General features: G+C 37.9%; 3 protein-coding genes across 3 annotated transcripts; 2 read left to right on the forward strand and 1 right to left on the reverse strand.

Moving 5' to 3' along the window:
- Positions 1-3,913: 3,913 nt before the first annotated feature.
- Positions 3,914-10,991, reverse strand: hormad1 (HORMA domain containing 1). The gene is made up of 16 exons (XM_008430876.3): positions 10,696-10,991; positions 10,395-10,455; positions 9,444-9,588; positions 9,283-9,346; positions 8,979-9,015; positions 8,796-8,816; positions 8,609-8,635; positions 8,463-8,530; positions 7,970-8,124; positions 6,774-6,931; positions 6,559-6,627; positions 6,388-6,448; positions 5,972-6,024; positions 5,625-5,702; positions 4,423-4,476; positions 3,914-4,336 (listed from the first exon to the last, which is right to left on the reverse strand). The coding sequence occupies exons 2-16, from the start codon at positions 10,425-10,427 to the stop codon at positions 4,241-4,243; spliced, it is 1,119 nt and encodes a 372-aa protein (XP_008429098.1). The 5' UTR covers positions 10,428-10,455; positions 10,696-10,991; the 3' UTR covers positions 3,914-4,240.
- A 161-nt stretch (positions 10,992-11,152) lies between these two features.
- Positions 11,153-18,680, forward strand: ensab (endosulfine alpha b). Its single transcript, XM_008430877.2, has 3 exons — positions 11,153-11,357; positions 14,437-14,559; positions 15,484-18,680. Exons 1-3 carry the CDS (start codon positions 11,301-11,303, stop codon positions 15,655-15,657), a joined length of 354 nt encoding a protein of 117 aa, XP_008429099.1. The 5' UTR covers positions 11,153-11,300; the 3' UTR covers positions 15,658-18,680.
- A 688-nt stretch (positions 18,681-19,368) lies between these two features.
- On the forward strand, positions 19,369-21,296 carry mcl1b (MCL1 apoptosis regulator, BCL2 family member b). The gene is made up of 3 exons (XM_008430879.3): positions 19,369-19,980; positions 20,270-20,520; positions 20,605-21,296. The coding sequence occupies exons 1-3, from the start codon at positions 19,518-19,520 to the stop codon at positions 20,719-20,721; spliced, it is 831 nt and encodes a 276-aa protein (XP_008429101.2). The 5' UTR covers positions 19,369-19,517; the 3' UTR covers positions 20,722-21,296.
- The last annotated feature ends 2,400 nt before the right edge of the window (positions 21,297-23,696 follow it).

Genomic DNA, 23,696 nt, shown 5'->3' on the forward strand with positions numbered 1-23,696 from the left:
CATGAGAAAGAAGATGCTTTATGGAGGAGGGCACATGATGTTATCTATGGAGTCCATCAGGCTGATGTATGGCTGCCTGTCGCCCCCTTGTGGTTACTTAAAGTATTTGACTTCCTCCATCATAGGATGACAGATTTTAATGTTCTTATCCTTATGTTTACAAGCAGCTTAATGTCCTGCTTACAGTCAGGTTTTATTTTGTATGAATTACAAGATTTTAACACAATAAAGCTTCTTTTATTGTCTTTTCACATTAAAGACTATGAACAAAATACCACTTTGTCTTATTATATCACATTTCTATTGCCTCTGGTGACATCCTATTCATTTTGTTTTGCTGTAATATTAGTTATGTGGTAAAAAAAAAAAATGCTGTCTTTTTGGTCAAACAAAACAAAAAAAGTAGAAAATATATGTGTATGTAGAAAATTACCTGTTTTCAAGATGTAAATGTCCTGATATGTAAATAGTTATGTCCTGGAAAAAGACACTGACGAAATGGTTGCTGCCATTACTATGCAATTGCTTAGAGTTGCTTTGGTACCATAATAAACGAAACACTATACCAGAATCTTGATGTGTAATAATGGCACTTGGAAAAATGTAATGGTTTAATGTTTGTGTTTGTATGATGTAAAGCACTTTGAACTGCCTTGTTGCTGAAAAGTGCAGTACAGATAAAATGTGACTGATTGATATGTTAAACTTCTTGTTTTCTTCTCACAGAGTTTAGTGCCTCAATGCTTCCCTGATTGCCTCCTTGATGGACCTCCTAACAGAGCTGCGGTCCTTTCATCTGGTCACTCCTTTTTGCTTTAACATAGAAAGTACTCTTGGATCAGTGTCTGTGTTTGCTCCTCTGTCTCTTTTCTGTCTTCTCAACCCCCAGTCAGTTGTGGCAGATGGTGGGTCGAACTCAGCCTGGTCCTGTTGAAGGCTTCTTCCCCTTGAAAGGCGGTGGTTCCCTTTCAGTGCCTCCACATGCTTGCTCATGATGGATGATTGCCACAAAGTTTACATCTTAATGCAGTCAGCCGTTCACTGTTGACATATGCTTGCTCAGGAGGAGAGATGACAAAAAGTCAACAAGCAATCGACTGGGCATTATATGATCAAGTGAATTTGATTATACCGTATTAATATTACAGTCAAATTTCACAGCATGTAACTGAATGTTAATGTGATATTATGACTTTAATGGAGTGAAAATAAACAAAGTTGCTCTGAATCTGGAGTGATATGAGATTCAAACTTGAGATTACAGATTAAATCTGTTGGAATTTGGTGCTATATAATTCTACATAAATGAAGTGAAATTAATACATTTATATTTATTGAAAATGTCCATTATCGAACAATAGCATAAGGACATATTATTCAAAAAATCTGCACAATCTTGAATAAAGTTGTGTTCTATTGCTGACTAAAATCCAGTAAAGAAGAAAGTTTACTCCAAAATGAAAAGAAGATTCTCTTAGTAAATGTTTGTTTTTGTTGCCGTTTACCATGTAAAGTTTAATAAAAGACACAAAAAAGTACATTTTAAGTGTAGTCTTCTTAGTTGCTCTAACTGCACAAAAACTAGATAAAATCAGAATTTCTTTTCTGCATTTTCTGCCCGCTATCTAATTCCAAAGGGTTAACAGCAAGTGGGATGCTCTGCTGGGGAAGCACTAATCAGCTCGGAAACATTTGCCAGCCTTCTGGCAAGGTCACGGGGTCACCGTCTTTGGGCTGGATGTCCACTCGGCTCCTCGTTCCTTCCCCCTCTCGCTGTACAGTCAAGCCTCCCCTTGGGCCCTATAGGCCCTGCAGGCACAATCATCTCATCGCCGCTATAGGCTCACAGAAGCAGGCTTTAATCTATACAGAGCCCTGGGATGGATTGCGGCTGTCTGTCTATCAGCCTGTCAGTGCGTCTTGCCTTAAAACGTACAGAGGTGGCCCCCAGACCAACGCAATTGACTCAGACGGGCCGGGACTCGGCTCGCTGATTGGTCTGCAGAGGTGTCCGGCAGGAGTCCCTCCTGATGTTTGACCAGCTGATTGATCTGTCAACAGCAGCCGTCCGATGTGTGTCCCTGAATTTAATTTTGGAATTCATTTCTGGGAGGCGTGTGTGAACAAAAATGATGGACAGTCCCAGGATCTGAGACAAGGATTGAGGGTGGAGGGGAAGCAAAATTTATATTTAGATTTCTTTCTACAGTTGCTATGGTGCTCTTGTTTTTCTTCTTACTTTAATTGAAATTTTAAAACTGTTAATGTTTGGTTTTAACTTTATTGCAGTCTCCGGTGCTGAACTGTTTTTCAGTATTTTTCATTCTTCTAAGCTGATGTGTGCATTGTGTTATTTCACAACTTGTATTATTCCGTCTGGTACAAACACATTTTTGACAAAAGAAAAAGAAAAATCATGACTAGACTTGCAAAGGGAACTTTTAATTTCCACATTTATCAATACCCTGATAACCCTCTGCTGTTAAATTAATAGAACGTGTTAAAAATGCCACTGGAGTCAGGCTGTGAGGTTGGGAAACCCTGATTCATTTCACAGCTCATAAAGAGCATCAATGCTCTGCTGAGTGGGGATTGTCCACTACAGATTTCCCCCACCGCTCTGCTTTATGCCCTTCTGTTATCCGAAATGCCCATAAAAAACACAGACTATGAAACAAATGTGAACACAACCGCTGCCAGGAAGTGAGGACTGATTTGATGGGAGTCTCTTTTTTTATTTTTTTTGGCCCCTCTGGCCTTCCGCTGCAGACATGTGGAAAGGAGGGGCTGCTTGGATATGCATCACAAAGGCTTCCTGTGGTATTGATCTGCAGTGGGTTAAGGCAGTCTATCAGCAAATGTCCCCCTCTCTGGGAAAAAACAATAGGAGATTAAAAACACACAGCTTGCCGGGCGGGAGGCTGCTGATGGGCCTTTATCTGGGCCCAAAGGTCACTGTGTACAGATTTAATCCACTTTCACTTAACAGCTTCATTTAAGGCACCTCTCATGCAAATCGTGACATTTGAGAAAAGGGGCTTTTTTTGGTTAAAACAGGAAGTTGAAACTAGCATCTATATTTAGTTTTTCTAAATAAATAACCAATTAAAGGCATACTGTTCTGCTCAACAACTAGACTGTAAATGAAGGTTTATCAGCTAGCTTTATTATAACACCAGGGTTGTTAAGTCAGTTAAGATTGTGTTTAGATGTAGAAATAAAATTCTGAAGTAAAAGATTCAAACAGTGTTCAATGCTTAAAAATAGAATCTTAAACCAATACTTTGCTGAACCACTTTTCACTTTCCACATCTGGAGACTGAATTTTCTGTCCACTCTTTGTGCAGAATGGTTCAAGTTCATTAATTTATTTGAAGAGCTTCAGTGAATTGCAATTTTTAACTCTTTCCACAGAAAGAAAAAATGTAAACCAGGATGTTATAACTTTGGCTGTGTGTTTATTGCTGCAGTTTTGCTAAAAGGTTAAGCTCCGCCCCAGTCTGAAGTCTCTTGCACTATCCAGTTCTATCCTGCCATTGATTCTGACCAGCTTCATTGTCCCAGTTGAAGAAGAGTGACCCAGTGAAATGTCTGGTGGGTTCCTCCATCCAACTGTTCACTAATCTTGTCTGCAATCTCTGCAAATGACTGTAACGCAAATTCTTCTTAACATGAACATTACATGCGCTTAATTGTAGCACAGTGCGCTACAATTGTAGCACAGTGCGCTACAATTAAGCGCACTGTGTGCATCATCTTCATCAAACTGTGACATAAACAGTGATTTCAGTCAGAGTCTTCTTCAGATTCGCTGTAATACAAACTGCTACAGGAGTTCCTTCCTGCATCCTTGTAAAAATGCATGGAACAATTTCCAAACTTATTTGTAAAATAAAACAGCAAACAAAGTAAAGCATCTTTATATAACACTTTTACATTTTATTAAAATTTGTAGCTCAATTCTACACAGAATTATTTGTTGCTTTAATAATTAAACACACAGTTCTTATAAAGTGGCTGCTGCACAGCTTTGTTGGTAAATAATCATGGATGCAACACATATGACAGTCAAAACAAATACTTTAACTGTTGTAGTCTTAACTTCAAAATGCTTCTAAAACATGTTCCTAAACAGATCAGTGTTCTTTTCTTTAAAAAAAACTAACTGCACAACTCATCACAGAAATGAAAAACATGACTTTAAATCAACAAAGTGCTTCAGTTGCACTGAGGTCAGAACTCAATAGTGATGTCTAGGCTCGCTGAACTTGCGCTTCTTTACGGCTGCGGAGGCAGATGATGATTCCTGGCTGCTGAGGACGTCATACTGAGAAACCTGAAATCAGCAGAAATTACTTTTTAAATGCCACATTCAAAGTTAATAGGTTGTACTTTAATAAAATGAATGATTGGGTTTCTCACTGTCTTTTCTTTTGCTGCTGTTGGCTGCGTATTCTTCACAGTCACATTTGTCTCCTGCCAACAGACACACACACGTTATTTATAAAAAACAGGTAAAAGTGTAAAAAAAAAAAATGTATTCCTGAAGCATAATCTTAAACCGAAAAATTCAACCTTTAAGAACTTGGATTCAGTGGGGGGCTGGGGGGAATACCACATAAAAGAATAACTGTTCTTAAAATCCTTTGTGCCACCCTCAACAATTTAAAAAAAATAAAGATGTTTATAATTTGATCAAAGGAAAATTTAATGGATAATTTACCACTTCCCGTTTCCCTTGGGTACAATTATAAGTTGACACAGCGGCCCTTTTCTTTATGGCCAGTCAGGAGGAGGATAATGAACCATTAGATCCTACAATTAAGCCGTCGTTCAGGAAAAGTGCCAAGAATCCCTGCACTCATATTCACTTTGTCTGATCCGTGTGCTATAGGATGTAGCTTTTCTACAACACTTCAGATTGATCTGACATGAAACAAAAGATGAATATATGGAAAAGCAACTCTGTTAAGTACAAAGGATGATCTGTGATGAAGTGGGACAGTTTGTCTTCCAAAGGCCTGGTAAACTATGGTTAAGTATTAATACTGGTTATGTTGCATCTAAATATTCTATTATAGACAGGCAGTGCTGCAAATGAATTCACTTTAATAAAACCACATCTTCAAACTTAATCAAGTTTTAAATATTCACTTTTGTGGCATACCTCCACACATCCAGGGGTTCACTTGGGATGTTAATGTAAAATAAGACAACAGCTGAGTTCAGAATAGTTTACAAGTGAATTGCAGAAGAAGAAAAGCAATATCACATTTGATGTAGCTAGTTAAGATAATCTTTCAAATGTTCAATGTAACAGAGCTCCAAAATCTAAATCATTCTTTATAAACACATTTATATTGTATTTGCAAAGTTACATATTAATACCATACATCAGCTATATCTACTTACCAAATATACAATCTACACTAATGAGGAATGAAATTTACCATCTTCATGGTCTAATGATCTAATCTAATGATGAGTTTTTTCCTGGTAATTCCTATAAATTCATCTGGGAGGTTTTTAACCCTGAGCATTTTTTTAATTTTCAAACTTTATCACTAGCTGGTAAAGAGCAACATGAAACCTGTCGGTTGATTAGTTGTAACTGGATGACCTACCGTAATGGACTTGATTATCCGTCCACTCCTGGTTCTCTTCACACCCAACTCCATGTCTGAGGCTTCCACTATCATAATCTGACACAGGGTTAACAAATGTTTAATGGCCTTCAAACAAAGATTTTTAAAACTATTCCCTAAAAGGCTAACATCACTGTGGACTTCTCACCATTTCAGCGATGTTTTTCTATCTCAGAGTTTCCACTTGGCAATAATGAAAGTGCATCAAATGGCACTATTGTGTTACACAATTAGTGCTTTTTACATGTGCAATTCTGACTGAAAGCAGCTCTGCATAATTAAACATGCATGATGTGTGGATTAAGTCTCAGGGAAAACAAACATACCTCTGGGACTTCTGCACTTCTCTCATTCTTCTCATGGATGTTCATCTGGATCTCTGGAGGTAAAAAAAAATTGAAGTTATTTTAACTACTTACAAATCAAACTATGTTTAACTTCAAAGTAAAATAAGTATTTCAAGTAAAAGTTAAAGGTTCTCACAAAAAAAACATGCTTATATAAATATAACTGAAGCATTTTATCCATCAAGGTGGAAGATAAACTTTATGCAATCAACCGTTCAGAAAAATAAATGTATTTGTTCTCTTATCTAGGTGCCTGCCCATTTTCATTTCAGTACTGTTGTATTTCAAAGCTATTTTACTGTCAAAGCACAGGATTTATTTTCAGCATAATACAGATTTTTTTTGAGACACAATCCAGACCAAGTTTGACTCTGTAGATGTAACTGAATTATTACCGGTGATATCGACGTCTGTAGCGTAGTTCTCCACCTCCTCCACTTGTTCCAACTCAGGACTCTAAAGGTTGAAACAAATTTTCTGAACACCGAGTTTAGAACTAATATTGCTAAAGCAATTGCAGCAGAAATCTTTGTCTCAATTGTTTTAAGAAATGGATGTGCTCAGACCAGTGGTTCGTCTACTTGTTCTTCTATCTTCACAATCCATTTCTCCTTCACAGAAGCACTCTCTTCCACCTGCAAACATAAAAAAATAAATAACACAACAGTCCACTGGAGGAAACCTTGACCATGAAACCACAATCCCAAAACAATGTTGCAAACATTAGCCTTTTCTGTTGAGAAAACGAATTTTCAATCTATCTATCTATCTATCAGTGCACCTGCTCCAGTCTGTGTCTCTCTGTGGCCATGTCGAACTTCACACAATGGTAGGGCGTGGCAACTTTGCCCATTGTCAGTTTGACTGGTTCCTGCACAAACTCTATTGTGTTTCCTACAGCCTCTCTGAAGCCTGGAGGCTGGTAGTCCTGAGGAGTGACTTCAAGAAAAAGGAACAAAATACATGAAAGTCAAACCTTTAAACCATAATCAAAAGAGAGTGAAAAAGAAAAGAAAACGGTTTTGGACATTTTTGCACGTAAATGCTGTTGGAATAAAGGATCTGGTGACATCTAGTGGGGCATTTGTATGTTGCAACCAAATAATTACTCATGTCCCTTGATTAAAAGCTGAAATGGTCATTAAAGGTCTGGTTAATAAAAAAAAAAAAAACTCAGTGTAAAAATGAAATATTTACATCTATTTGCACAGCACATTAATTTTGAAAAGTGCTTTTAGCATATAGTGTGGGGGATGGAACCTATATTCAGTGGTGGCGCTTAGCAGGTTCAGTCATTGTCAGTGACTTTGTCTTGTTCATTTCAGAGATCAGAAAGCAAACCTGTCAGTCAAAATCAAAAACTCATTATGCTCAAGAAGAAGAAATGCTGATTCAGCATCTGGGATTGAAAATCCAGGGCAGTGCCACTCTGCTGCCTACAGTAAAACACCACTGAGATTAGATGTGTCTAAATTCATCAGATCAGTTCAAAGTGCAGCAGCTGTAAGTTTTCAAACAGAACAGTGTATTTATGATCATGGAAAGAATTCTACTCAACTATATTTTAGTGCAACAAGAAAATTGTTTTCTTGGTGCACTAGAAAACAATTTTCTAGTGCAATTGTATTGATATTTAGAAAATACACTTATTATTCAATTTACTAACTTTAAATACATTGCAATGCACTAAATGCAGGAGTTCAAAAGGTTGCTGCTTAAGAGTCTAAATGCTTCATCAAGATCTGCAAAAATAATTGCTGAAAATCACATTCAAAAATAGAATATACATTTGGATACTACTAATGTAGGAACGCTGACATCAACAAATAAAAACATCAACATGCAGGCTACACAAATCAAAGCAAAAACCCTAAAACTTCATAAGATAAAGCTTAAGAAAACAACGCTTAAACCTGATGAGGTTTGCTACTTCCATGCTGAGCTGGAAGAATTTTTCCTTTCTTCAGCTTGTCTTACCTTCGTCATAGTAAGCCAGCTTCATGTTGAGGCAGACATTGTCTGGCAGAGGACCCAGACTCTGCATCAGGGTGTAAAGCTTCCTCACCAGCAAGATGCTCGCTTTCCTCGTGTTTCCGAAAGACGTCGTTGACAACTTCTGGTTGTTGTTTGTGCTAAAGAAAAAAGAGGAAAACACTAACAGAATGACCTAAATGTGCATGGCCTCTGAAATTTATAAGTGGGATGTTTGAACATGCACAAACCTTCATGCCGAGGTCACAGTGACTAGTCACTGTGCATGTTGGGAAACAATTTTCTAGTTCAATTGTATTGATATTTATGTACTAAATGAAAATACACTTATTATTCAATTTACTAACTTTAAATACATTGCAATGCACTAAATGCAGGAGTTCAAATTTTATTCCAACCAAAGATAAGAAGAGTTTGCAAAAAACTGACTTGAACATAAACTTTCAGAAATTTTGTGGACCCAGTTACTACAGTTTACCTTTCAAAATCCACTTGTGTTCCTTCTGTAGTGTACTGGATCTTAAACTGGTAATACTCAGTCACTTTCTAAAAGAGAAGAAAATATGAGTCCCAAAAAGTACAAAATACTGGTGATCAGTGGCAGGAAAACCTTTTGAGCAGTACCTGAGGGTTGCTTGGGTCAGTATAGATCTAGAAAAAGCCAAAAGAATAGAACATTTTAAAAATATAGATTTATTCGACTTTATTTGCAGAGAAAAAAGAACAAAATGAAACTTGATACAGTGGTGAAGTCGCATAATTTGATGTTCAAGTTCTCTAATGAGGAGGTTAAAATTTTCATTATACTTACAGACATTATGGCCGCTCGCAGCTAGTTGAAAACATAAATAGGAAAATATTTTGTCCACAGTAGTTTTGATATGAAAACATACTATGTTGGTAAAAATGAATTTATGTTTATGATCCAAAGCGACTGAACCAGATGAGCATTTCAAACAATCTCTCTGTGGGTAAAAGACTAAACGCGACTCACATATTTCTTCTGGATGGCATCAAAGCAACCCTGCATCCTGGAAGAATTGACAATCAATCTGTTATTCTTACTGCAAACATAAAAAGGTTGTAGTTTAAAGTCACAAGTTCTGTTTAGAAGCAAATCAGGAAGTATATTAAAAACTTGGAAATTATTTCTGCACTCATCTGCAAATAGTAAGCATTCTTAACTGTGCAGCATCAATGAGTTTTTATGACCCTGAGAGATTACAAAAATAAAATCTAAATTATTTAAATATGCTGCTCATCCTGGAGTGTTAATTTTTGCTTTGTGTATATTTTACCACTGATGTATCTGAGAAGTTCCAGGACAGTCAAGGTCCCCTTTCAGGATCATCACTTTCTGATCTGCAAAAACAGAAGTGAGAACTTGTAAACATGTCCATATAATAAACTGAAATGATTGATGCTGTGAATGGCAGAAACGTTTTCAATGTGGTCTAACCTTCGACATATTTGCTTCCATAGGCTCTCCCTGGGAATATGCCCCTGAGGTATGTGATGCCAGACACAGCGATGGCCAGAAGTCTCTTTACAGCAATAAGCGACTGTTCCTCAGAGGCAACCTCATCAGGGAGTGCCTGAGCAGCCTGCAGGAGCAAGACAAACAAGTTTGGCTTATTTATCAGAGGCAGTGATGCATTTGACATAATTGTATCAAGAACAAGTCAAAATTTTGACTAATTTTAATTTGCTATTGCAGATTTAACACTTACATATTTCAGGTTAAAATGTAAATGAAACATACCAAGAATATAGTTTGTTGTCTATTTTGTAATAGTGAAACTTCATAAATATATACTTCAAACAGTGTCTATTTTATTGAAAAATACCTATACCTATAATGATAAATTGTGCTACACATTTGTCCTATTCATTGCAGTTTACTAGCCAACTGTATTTGTAAAGGCCAACTGTACAAGAGTCTAGTAGTTTCTGAGTTGGACCCGTTTGTGGTCCAGTTGCAAAAAAAAAACCCACTATAACAGCGCTTGAATTTTTACAAATAAAATAAATGTTTCACAAACAATAAACTGAAATATCTTGCTAGCAATGTTGAATAATCTTGTCCAGGTTTGAAGAGTCTAATTGTTGTTCCTGAGAGTTCTAAAGTGGTCTAGGTGCAAAACCGTGCTAAATCGCACTTTATTGAACTTTCGCGAATCAAATAAAAGATTTCACAAATCACAAACTGAGCTTGAATGATTCTGCTTTTAATGTAGAATCATCCAATCCAAGTTAGAAGAGTCTTTAGTATTGTGGTTTTAAAATCAAAGCACATTTAAGATTTTCAGTATGTAAAAAAAAAAATAATAAAGAAAATGCCGTTTACGACTCAGAAGCTACAATGGGAAACACTAACATATTTATTAATTATAGTTAAAAGTAAAATTACCTGTGAAGGTCTCACTTGTTGAGCATATGCCATTTGGTAGAAATTATAAAACACAAAAAATCTGCAAAGATAAAATAAAAAATAAATACATTAGGGAAATATGAAACGAAATCTATTAATCTGTCATTGCTAAATGATAATTTAGCTAGCAGACATGTTAGCTAGCTAGTTATCAAGAAACAAAAAACTTAAATTATTTCAACATAGGTTGATGTGAATTTCTTACAAAATGATAACACTGAAGCTAAATTAAAACAAAAGTAGAGCTATGTCTTTTAAGATAAAAGGAGTAACAACTAACTTTTAAGTATTAGCTTCAGGGGTCATCAACGTTAAGAATACCCTCCAACGCTTTTTTTTTCTTTAATTAAAACTCAGCCAATCACAGAGCAGGAAGCAATGACTAAAAATTATGGCACAGACGGCTTTCTAACCAACGCTAATTTAATCACCAACAGATGTTGCGAAACTATTCAACAATTATTATTCATATGTTTAAGTTATTTTATAAAATTATTTTTAAAAACACTACACTTTTGTGTTTCTTATCTATACTTTGCGCTGATGCAGTGTAGCGCGCTCCCCCGCATTGCCCCTGGAGGCCAAATTGAAAACCCATTGGAGCGTTGGCTGTCAATCACAGCGCGTGAAGAAAATAGAGATAGTTCATTGGCTAAGAACAAAGCACTGTTAGCACCCTATTGGCTAAAGTGCGTGTCAACTTATAAACAGGACTAGCCTCAGGTAGTGACGTCACATCTCGTTACGCCATCTTTGTTGGGGAGCTGTCGTGTTTAGAAAATCAGGATTAGGTTCAGTGCAGGTTTATCTAACGCAGCCTGGTTTATTCAACCCCTTGTGTTGTGTGGCAGACGGGACTAACAGCTGGTCCACCGCACTCAGACAATGTCTTCGGAAAACCTCGACTCGGACACCCAGGTGGAGTACGAGGACGAAAAACAGGTGGGTTTTCACTGTTAACCGCGGAGGGTGCTAGCGAGACATGGCTAAGATAAAATAGCTCAAGTGAAGTGTTCAAAATGCTTAGTGCTGGATACGAAATAATAATACTACCAGAGGACACGTACAGCTGTTATAAGCGGTTTGCTGTGTTATAAGACAGCTATGTACATCAGCTGTCAAATGATTCGGTGCATCCAGCCTGTGTGTCACTTTGTTTTGTCCCGTTCTTGTGTTATTGGTTGAAGACTCCACAGTAGCTCAGGCCTCTTTGATTTGTGCTGCTAGTTATTCACGAAAAACCACAAAACTTGACTTTCTGCTGTCTGTAGTTATACATATAAACAATCAAATGACTGCAGTTTAAAGTAAATATCTTAAATGTGTCCAACGGACCACTGCTCCTCCTTAAAAATGCTGTGGTTTCCGGATTACGAATTTATTCCTAAACTTAACTTTGGCATCCAGTTATTGTTTTTCTTTCCATGTGTGTGCTATCCCACAACAAATTTGTCAACCCATGGGTATGTAAGCAAAAAATTCAATTTAGAAATGTATGTGTCAAAGCAAATGACATCAGTATTTTGTATTCAAGTTATAAATTAATTGTAATGGTTGAGAAGGTCTTGGAGTATTTATCTCCCTCGATTTACATTGAAACTAGTGAAAATGCTTCCAAACATAAGCATACCACAATAAAATGTTCCCATAAATCTTTGATGAATTTATTACTGTTTACTGGTTTGAATAAGGCAGTTAACTGTATTGTTTGTTATTCATCCTAAAGGACATGTTTGTTACTGCTGAATATGATTCTGGCACTGTTAAAGCAATTACAGAGAATAGTCAACCTTTAAACACAAGACATTCTTTTTGTATTAGTTTTTAAATGAAACATGATAGCTAAATCCTAAAATCAAGACAATAATTGTTTAAATGTTTAATAGAATTTGTACCTTGTATGGACTAATCAAGCGTGTGTCTATATATGAAATTAGCTGAATTTAGGAATATAGTTGAAAACAAGACCTTACTCTTCTCATGTTCAGATAAAATCAATCAAGTTTTTATCTGACCAAAACATCAGCAATAAATACAGACTGAGAAATTCTCCAAACTGCCTCCTTCAAGCAGTATTTGAAGGGATGGTTAAGTCAATGCTTTAATTATTAATCCAACAGTTAGAGCACAAAGCAGCCTCAGATTTGCTGGTTCTAACAGAGCTGCTGAAGTGAGTGTTTTTGTGTTGTAGTATTGAGATGTTAGCTTCACTTGTCATAATCGTCAAATTTGTTTTTATGTTTGAAGGACTGAATGCTTGCAGTTTGAAATTGTTCTTTTTTTTATGCATAATAAAAGTCAAAGAAAGTGAAGGATATATACATATTCAAAGAGAAACATATGTTTGTGTCTATACGTATATTTCACCTATTTACAACTTGATTGGTGCATCATTGCCTAGCCAAACGTAGATAACCTAGGTGCAAGGTTCTCAAACCTGGTACCAGGGATGTCTCTAGTGGTGCTTTTAACATTTTGGTGTCAGCCGTTTACAAGATAAACACTTAGATAAACTGTATTGTAAAGCACAGACAGCCAAGGTGAGTTTTTTAAACACGTTGCTCTGTGTTTCAAACGGTCTACTCAAAAGAGAATTAGAGTGGGAAATGTTTTGAGAACTGGAGGATTACTTTAAAGGGAACAAGAGTAAATTATGCTGCACTCTATTTATTCTATAGTTATAGCATGAATCTGTAAATTAATTGCAAATTGGACAACCATAGCAATTTACTAATTCCTGTGCTTACGAATGGGAATGGGTTCCCATTTGGAAGTTTGAAATTAACCCTCATAACATAAAAAACAAATGGCATAGTATGTATTCTAAGGCCTTAAAATATGCTAAAACTTCTTGCCGTTTATTGTTTAACTCTGTGACACCAAATTCCCTGAGAATGATGCAGAGAGAAAAGCAGATGCCATGTTTAACAACTGCACGCTGTTAAATTGTCAAATCAAACTTGGGTGCTGGTCGAGTGGAATTTTACAGCTTTCCACATACAAATACAGAGCTGTAAAAGCAGTCTCACAGAATGTGGTGTGGAATATGACTGTTTCCCTGCATTGGGACCAAATATAGTAGCTCATAAATTTCTTTCCATGGACCCAAGTGAACCAGTATCCACTGAGTCACACTCCCACCCCTCCTCCTAAGGGAATCTGTTCATCGGCTTCAGCGTCCTGAGTCACATTTTATCCCTGGCCCAGCAAGCTTTGCAGACTGAATGCTCTATCTCATATCCATAGTTCAGGTAGAACCAGAATTTTCTGTAAGAGCGCCAGACACAGATTGCTTAAATGACTTTAGTCCTATTTACTTTTCAGAACTTTATAACTTCCCTTTTTTCTGTGGGGTTTGAGATCTAGGTCAAAGTTCTGCGCATTTCAGTCATAAAGGGTGAGGCATATTTTCATGGCCTCAATATTTTACCTTGACTGGCACTTGGATTATAGTCATCTTACCTGACGGACGTGTATAAGCCTGCAGAGACATCTCTGTTGTTTGCATTGTGTTTATTACGCGTTGTACTTATCTGTTCACTGTTCATAAAATATATATATAAAAAGAAGAAAAACATACTGATAATGCAAGAAGGTATAGTATAAGCTCCACAAAGTCCCTAAGTTTTCTCTTTAATGAAATGTTTGTGGAAATGTCTTCTTCAGCTGTTAATTCTTATGCATGTTGGTTATATGAGAAAGAGGACTAAGAGTTCATCCTGTGACTCACATTGTTATGAAGTATCTCCAGCTCCCACCAGGCTCTATCATAAATCTAAGCTCACTTTACAGAAAGTAGGTTACATTTTTCAGCAGCGGTTTTTAAGTTGGTTATTCAGGTGAACTTCTCCTTTTCAAAACATAATATTTTATTTCTTGCTTGGTACTTTTTTAAACCCAAAAATAAATAGAAATTGGAGTTTATACAATATTACTTGGTTTCATGGTTATGCTTCTTCTGTCCTGATGTTTTTTTATTGGGTGACATGGTTACAGTTTTTTTTTTTTTCTTTGTTCTCAGGACTTGCAGGAGAAAAATGCAAACCCAGTAAAGGCAGAGGAGGCCAAGCTGAAGGCTAAGTATCCTGCTCTGGGCCAGAAGCCTGGCGGGTCCGACTTCCTGATGAAGAGGCTACAGAAAGGGGTGGGTAGCCATCGGTTGTTAGTGTAAACTGGTCACGGCTTTACTGTCTGTCAATAAGAAAAACTGATTGTTTCGTCTTGGTGATGCTTTTACTGTAATCAATCCAGTCCCTTGCAAAATCAATTAAAATCTTGTTGTAACTAAATTTCCTAACATAACATTCAGCTGTTTAAAACAATGACAATACATCGATTTTCATTCATTCTTCCTTTCTTTTCTGTCTTCCTTTATCTGGGTCCTTTCTGTCTGTCTTTTATCCTTTTCTATTTCTGTTTTTATCTAGCTTGTGTCTTTTATATCACAAAATGTTTAGTGATGCGCCCACCTTGCTAATGTTTAATTGCAGCAATGTTTGCATGGTACCTGTATAAATCCTGACCGCTGTAGAAGTATCTGCAGTGGACAGGCTCATTCACTCTTAGATCTGTAATGTTGGTGACTGGAAATATAAGGAATTTGGAATTAAAGAATGATGTTAGAACCCTGGAGATGCATTTCTTTGCTGCCGAAACCTAAACTTGCGGTATATGAACGGATCACGTCTATCTGGGTCCTTTAATTTGTATTTTAAACAGCAAAGCTCTCAGGTTTTATTCCCTCTTTGCTATGACTTGGTAAGCTCTTACTCTTTCCACCTCCACATAATGTAAACCACAGAAAGCTCATACCTCTGGAGGTTGCTGCAGGTCATTCTGGGAGATGTGGGAAATCTCTGGCTAAGAGTGGGCGTAGCCAGGGCAGGCCATGGGAGAATGCAGCTATTTTCCATATTACAATTATGAACACCAACAGGGAATGATTCATAGATTAGTGTCTTTAAACCAGATTAAACAAATTCTAAACTTGATGCTTTTCAGAAGTATGAACCGAAGTGTTGCAGTTGCTCCAAATCTGATTCCAGGTCTGCTCTTTGATTTTACACAGCAAAAGTACTTTGACTCGGGAGACTACAACATGGCCAAAGCCAAGGTGAAGAACAAGCAGCTTCCTGTGGCCGGACCCGAGAAGAACCTGGTAACCGGTGACCATATCCCAACGCCGCAGGATCTACCGAGAACGAGGAAGTCATCCTTGGTGACCAGCAAGCTAGCTGGCTAGCCTTCGCCATCTGAGAGGCATCTTCGACACCATCCCCCCAGGACTCCACCTTACCCCGTGTTCCCAACATGTCCACTCCTCTCCCCTCTCTCTCTTCCTTTCTCATCCCGAGGCACCACTGGCTTTAACATATTGGGCAGAGTTGTATAAGTTAAAACTCCTGTTGTGCTTGTATGTGGGTGGTCTGGGCTTGGGCGGTGGTTCGGGTGGCCACAAAGCCGCAGCCCTCTCTGCCTTTGCACCACGCACAGCTCTGTTCTGTCTGCGCACTCTGCTCCACCGCCTCCCTTATATCTTGGTTTGTAGTGTTCCAAGATACATTACAGCAGGTGTGTGTCATCAGGCAGGGTTGGAGGGGCGGATTTAATGCACTTTGTATTCTGTATAGTATGTTTATTTCTCTTTTTATTGCATCCTGAACGACACCAAAACAATGTGTGTGAAGGCGTTAGGAGCCGTGGCTGCAGTTTGTTCTTTGATCTTTGCGTTTCTATCCTTTGCCGGTGGCTGATTTAAGCAGTGGGGAGGTGTCGGAAGAAGTATGTGAATAGTCGCTTGCATACCAAATCAATAAGAGGGGAAGGTAGTTTTAACTTTTGGGAAAAGAATGGAGCATATGAGGCATCTCACATGTCAGTCAGTTTTATCCAATGGAACCTGAGGTCATCCGCTGCAGCTCAGGCAAATGAGAACTGAAAACTTTAGATTTTTGTCTCTCTGCTGATGTTGTCCCACCCCCTCTGCTCTTGTTCTCGCTAAATATGCTGCATGATTGTTAAAAGACACGAAATCTAAGTATTTTTAACAGCAGAGGGGCATATGCTTATTGATTTAGGTGAAATATCAAAGCAAACCCTGTCCTGACAATCCATTTACATGCACACATATTTGCATCTAAACAAAGTGTTTACTATAACCTAAAAGATTTATGTGGGGGTGGGGGGAATAGAGAAGCTCTGTACAGAGTTTATGCTTCGGTAAATCAACCTTGCACAAGCACGTAATTTGCGTTAACCGTGGTGCTTTGAGGACTAGTCCAGATAGCATGCCTTAGAGAATCAGGAGCGCAGAATCAACTAATTTGGGATTGTATTGTTGAATTTTAGGCTCAAAGTTGCTTTGCTTTAAAAATAATAATAAAAAAAACAACATAATAAAGATCCATACTTTAGCTGACCAAGCTAAGCCTTGAATAGACTCTCAAAAGTGATGTTTAATTATCTGTCTTGACACTGCATCATGATGGGGCAGAACTTCAAAAGAATTAGAATTTTTTGCGACCAGCAAAAAATTCTAATTTTGAAATATTTGATCTGGATTTTTTTCTCTTATTTATCCATAAAAGTCATTTTTGAAGTGACAAAAGTAAGTCATTAGTTTCCAACTGATGATGTGGAGCGGCTCCCGTGCTTCATTGGACTGACGAGAGTGATTTTGAAGGCCATTCGTAACACTTTCAAAACGTGTGTCATGCTCATTCATCGCAGGCTAACAAACTACCAACAGAAAACACTAATAAATAAACTATTTTGTTTACTTTCCTACATTGTTGCTGGAATATAGATCTACTACCTGCACCTTGCAGATTTTTCTTCCCAAACTGACTCGATTATTGTTATCAGGGCGTCTGTGTTCAAACAGCAAGTAACCTGATAGGCGAAGCTTCAGAAAGCATTGCCGGCTTTTTCAAGTGGCTTGCTCCGTGTCTACAAGAGCACATAGCTAAGCAGAGAGGTTTTATAACACATGATGAGGGGGCAAAGTGTGAGCATGAACAATGTGCCACGTCTATCTGGGATACAGCCTGTAAAACAGGTTAATAGAGCGATTGCAACATCTCCAGACTTTGAATGTGCACCCTTACACGCAAGTCAAGAATTTAAACTGGATATGTGCACTTAATCAAGGAAAAATAGTATATATTACTGCTTCAGGGAACTTTCACCAACTTACACTACTCCATCATGTAGGCGAAACCCACCACATCTGCAACCTCACTTTTTAAATGTGTCAAATTTGCAGTGTGTGAAAGAGAAGTGACCTGTGCATATGATCTTGTTATGGTGCTGTATGAATGCAACACTTTTCTTCGTCTCATCTATTGTAAATAGACTTCAACAGGATTTGACTTTTGTTGTTTCCCACCTGCTTTTTGGTCTTTTTGTAGCCTGAGCTATTTCTGATTCAGTGGTTCCTCTCTCCTCTCAGTTTTAACACTACTTCTGCTGTATATCGGTGTTTTGCGGAGGCTCCATGAATCTGTTTGATAATGTGTGTAAATGCTGCTGATTCAAGGACAAATCTGAGGTGATACGCTGTAAAGAATGCCTGTCCTTCTAAGTTTGCGTAATTTTTTTTCTCTCTCGCAGTATTTCCGTTTCATAATTGTTTAGCTTCTGAGGTAAAATCTACTGGATATAAGACTGTTTTTAATTACCAATGATTAGTGCTGAAAAGTTTTTTTTGTTTTTTTTTGCCACGTTGATTAGCAAGAACTCACGATTTAGCATTACTTGGTTTTAAATTTAACGTTTTGTGCTTTCAGAAAAAAAAAAAAGACTTGTTGAAAATCAAATTAAAATCCATAAATGTTGATGCACAGAGCAAACCAGAGGAAATTGACTAGGTATGTTTTAAACCTCACAAACAGGGTGTGTCATTCAGAAGAGAAATACATGCCAGAATGTATAAACAAATGACAGGCTATGTATTCTGATACATTTGTGCTGCTTTTATCTTTGTGTTTTTCTTGTTTTGCAAGCAGATGTTTCCCATTTTTTGTTGTGCTCTTTTATTGCATAATTGGTGTATTTCATCCTATTTCTGGCCCAAGATAGCTGCAAGGAGGTCAGAAGGACCCTTCCTTCTTTAAAGAAGGGGGGGTTTACATGATGAGGATCACTGGAGAACAAAGGAAACATTTTGACACTTCAGAAAGTACAGGGCTATTTGGAATGTTTGTTGTGTGGAAGATGAGAGGATTTTTGTCAGTATTTGAAATAAACTTTTACATTAATAAAATATATAGTTGGATTTTATTTTATTTTTTTTATTTTTTTGCAGTTGAGCAATAGATACAACCATAGGAGGTTCTATGCCTCAAACCTTAGAAGCACACGCACCTTTGTAAAAGAATCTCAAACAACACGTTCGAGAAAATTCACCAAGCCTTTAAAGGTGTATGAACGTATGCTGGCCAGTAGGGGGAGCCAGAGCAGTATATTGGCTGGTTACAAAACGGTGCACCCAGCCAATAACCCCTCCAGTTCCGGTGAAATTCCAGTGAATTCCAGTCTCTGCCACAAGTGAATAGAAAGCGCATCCCGAAACTGAAGCAAATAAAATATAGTATGGAAAATTCCAGATATTTGCACAAGTGTATAGAAAGTATATCCATAAACAGAAGCGAAACTATATAGAAATGAGATAATTATTTACTTTTTATATATAAAACAAAGGCTACGTTTTGATTGTATTGGTTTTTACTCGATTGTATTGATTTTCGCTGAGAAGATTGAAACTGCTAATATCAGTCAGAACACAGCTGAGTTTTAAGTGAATATCTAGTTTCATGAAATAGCTCTCAACTACAAATTATTAGTTTGTGAGCACAAACTCGGGAGTAAAGCAATTTTTTTAAACGAGTGTTTCCTTTGGAGGGGCGTGTCAAGTGACGTCAGAAGGGGGCAGGGCGTAGAGTTCATATACTGGCTGCATTTCCTTGTATTTCTTCTCGAGGACCTGAATCTGGCAGAATGAGTGGAATATAGTGAAAGGCTGGCTTATTTTACTAATTACCTAGCCTTTTCTATTAGCTGAGTCTTCTTTGTTAATCAGTTAATCCCAATTCAAAGGAAAATATGACGGCTAATTCGACAACCGCGTTAAACTATCTAATTTTTTCACAAAATGGAGTCGGGAATGGACAAACACACTACGACCAGGGGCTCGTTGTGCCTGAAGTCGCAATGAGCTCCCGTGTAGAATCTCTTCATTCGCCTATGGATCCCTTCAAGAAACGCCCGACGAATCTTGCAGTGACTGCATCGAATGGATATGTTGCAAAAAGCCTCCCGGAGAGCAGCGACGACAGCGACGAAGGCTCTCTGCCATGCACCCCGGCGCAGCAAGACGGTGAAACCGACGCGTCTGCTGTACGTGCGAGCAACCAAGTGCTGGATAACGACACAACGGAGCTTATTAGCAGTTTTCTAAGAAATTTTACTGGACTTTCAAAGTGTCGGTGGAGTCAAAATAAAGCTCTATCTACGATGAAAAGGGTGGTGGAGGACGTTTTGTCGAAGCACAGATATGCATACAATGGTAAGTAGGCGCCATTGTAGGATTTTTCCACAGTTGAGTCATAGCCTGCCTCACCCACAGGAAATATTTAAAGTGTGTATTTCATAAAACAGGATGCATGCTTAAAACGGCTGCTTTGGCCATTGTTGGCCTTTGTAGCCCTTATAGACGTTCAAGGAAGTGATACTTCATTTAAAATGTACCCCTTCTACTTGTTATGCAATTAAGCGGAAGTAAAAAGTAACGACATAAATGCTTCTCTGGACGTAATCGAAATGGTTCTGACTCCCAAGTTATTTCTCTTCCTCAGGTATGCTCAGCAAGCTTGCTCTGGATAACCAGCCGGACAATATGGGGTTTGTTACGGAAGTAGCAGAGAGTCTCTTTTCAGACGGGACCACCAACTGGGGTCGGATCGTCAGCCTGGTGGCGTTCGGGGCTGTAGTGTGTCAGCACCTGAAGGAGAGGGGCAGAGAGCACTGCGTGGATCTGGTGAGCCAGGAAATATCCACGTATCTCCTGGCAAAGCAGCGGGACTGGCTAGCAAAAAACAACTCATGGGTAAGTTATTGCAACAGTCTGCTGGCTCGCTTTGAGAACCTTCTGTGGATTTGAAACTAATGTATTTTTTGGTTTTGTTTTCAGGAGGGCTTTGTGGAGTTCTTTAGAGTATCAGACCCTGAGTCTACAGTGAGGAACACGCTGATGGCGTTTGTTGGGGTCGCTGGTATTGGGGCAACATTAGCCTTTCTCATCAGGTGAATTTGTTGGACTTTGAGACCTTAATGGACTCTCCCGTCACCAATTTCTGTTTTGGACTCTGAAATGGAAGTTAAACTTTGTGAATGTCATGTTTGTTTTTTTTCTTTTTCTTTTTTTTTTTTTTTTTTTTTTTTTTTGTAAAATATTTTTGAAACTTATTTAAATATGAATAAATTTATTTTTCTAATGAATATATTGTATGTAAAATTAATGATTATGCTACTGTTTAGCAAATTTTTTAATTTAAATCTTTTTTTGGGGGGGTGGGGGTGGGGCAATCTGTTTACAACTAGAATTATTTGTGATTTTATTAAACCTTTTTAATGAAACCACAGGCCAAACCAATAGAAACTAGCCATTTATCCATAACATTTTGCAGGAATGACACCCATTCCTTGAAAACTTTTATGACCATTTGGACTTTTGTCTGGATAGTTCACAAACGTTCGGGGTAGAGGGATTGATTTGCACATAGTATGTCATTGTTCAAATTGCTGTGTCCAAGAGGCACCAATGGCTACGTTCACATTTAAGCTAAAAGCATATGTACAGATCAATAAAGCAAATTAAACTAATTGTTTGAACTTTTGATATAATGTCTTTCTGAACAGGGAGTCTTGCTTGATCACATTAAACAACCAATAGGATATGTGCTGTAAATTTCTGACTTAATGGATCAGAAACCTCTGTTTATTCACACCACAACCAATATAGCGCTTGCTTCAGTTTCCTCGAAATTTGAGCACCTCCTATTTGACTGAGCTCAGGGTTGCATCTGCAGTTTTGCACGTTGCAGAGTTTTTCATGCAAAGCTGGTGCACAAGCTCAAAGTGCTGAACTGGGGTCAAAGGGGTTCAAAACATCTTCAGAGTTGCATAACATCCACATCCTGATTCAGACAGGCTTCAGCTACCTAGAAACCGATGACTTAAACATGTTTTATTGGTTCCAACCAACGATTGACATTCTGTATGGCACTGTTAAGGCCATAAATATTTAGTTTCATCCACATCAAGCCTCTAGCAGGGAAAACCATGGTGATTATTTGGGACTTCACCTTGTTTTCAGATCCTGCTGTAGTCTATGGTTACAGAACAAACATGACTGAGGAGGATATGAAGGGGAGACTCTCCATGGAGACAATTCGCAGCTGGCCTTCTCTGGTTTACTCCTGTGAATAATGTTGGTTACGTTCTTAGTTACCTGTACATGGCTCATTGAAGAATAGGCTGTTTTGCTCAGGGGAGATCTAAAGGCTGAGGCACATTCAAATTGTTGTTTGCAGCATTTACCAGGAGGATTGGTCGTACAGAAAGCAGGGAGTGCCATAAAGGAACAGGAAGTTATCCAGGAAGTTAACTCTTTATTTTTGTTTGCTTGTTTGTAAATTAAATTTCTTCTGTGAAATTCTTACAGAAGTAAAAAAAGAAGTTTATCTAGATATTGTCTCAACTTCAGAAGATAATTTTGCTCTAGTAACTCATAGTGAAAGAAGACGAAACTCAAACTGGTTTGGTCACAGATTAAATCTTTTGTTTCCAAACCTGAAATCCAACTAATTGGAAAATCTTCTGGGAAACCTCTTTAAGCAAATCAGCATAATCAAGGATCTTTTTTGTGCAGTTTGTTTTAAATGTTAGTTGCTTGCTTTAAAAGTGTACATCTGTTGTGGTTTACCAGACTTATTGAATTGAACTTTGCAGCTTCTGAACTATGAGAGAGGTGCAGCTGCAAACCGAAAGGCTTTAAAGCAGGTAACTGCATTCCTTTCACGGGATGGTTTAAAGGGAGTGGTTTTAAAACTGCTCTCTGCATACAAAAGGCATATCTGCACAGATAAAGTAGCCCAAGACTAAATTGGCCTTTAAGAGTACAGAGTTTCTTTGAGAATTTTTAAACATTTTTAGTAGTTTTGACTTTTTCTTTGCTTCATTTGTGTCCTGATGCATGAGAAAATATCTGCAGGAACTAGAGTCACTCTGTTAAACGAATGGCTCCATTTCACCATTCTATTGCTCAAATGTTCAGTTCAACAGCTTCTTTCTCAGAACTGAAACCTGATACCGGGGAGGAACCGCCTTTTGAGCGTGGGTATTGGTTGCGAGCAAGTCTGCCTCCCTGTAGCAACAGCACGCCCTTCTGTTTAAAAAAAGCACCAGTTTCTGGGAAGTCAGCTGACGCACGAGTTAATAGTTAAACAGAAGTAATCTATAAGTTTGGTGTCAAAGGCGTCCAATACTGAGAACTGTGGTGCTGAGATGAATAGATAGGGCTAAGTTTTCACAACTTTTAGCTGTGCTGTGTGAAGAAGAGACAGAGCTGAATGTCAAAACTTTTTGCAGCCGCTTTACAGAAGTAGACTTCAAACCTCGTATTTAAACACTGACTCACAGTCGCAGCTGTTTTGTTTATATAATCATGCAGAGCTCTGAATATACCTGCTTATTCCAGTTAACAAAGGTGCCTTTTAGTAAAATGTTGAAATGTTTTAAGGCATGCATGTGCTCAGTGTTTAGTGTTACTGTCTCTGTGTGGGGCAAACAGTAATTACTGTGACTTCTAATCTATTTTGCACTTTCAAGTCTTGTTTTGCAGACATTGCAGCTCAACTCCAGCTTTTGTTCACATCTTTGCAAACCCAAATGTATTTTTGGATAAACATCTGCAGGGGCTTGCTTGTAATATATTTGTCCACTTCAGAAGCTGCATATTTTATAATTTATGCAAATTTCAGGCTTGAACAAAAAGAGTACCTCAGTCAATGGAAATCCAACCAACATAACGGTTATTGTTGGGGCTGCTGCATTTTTTTATGAAGGGGTTTTCAACAGTCTGGCACTGACTCAAGGCCAGGACCAAAGATCAGATAAGCCCTTAACTTTGAAATTCATGACGTCAAGTTGAAGATATGACGCGTTTTACTCAAATTCTACTGACTGAATTCATAGAATTCAGTCAGTAGAATTTGTAGATAT

This window comes from Poecilia reticulata, chromosome 16, assembly GCF_904066995.2.
Source record: "Poecilia reticulata chromosome 16, P_reticulata-male-v2, whole genome shotgun sequence".
NCBI lineage: Eukaryota > Metazoa > Chordata > Actinopteri > Cyprinodontiformes > Poeciliidae > Poecilia > Poecilia reticulata.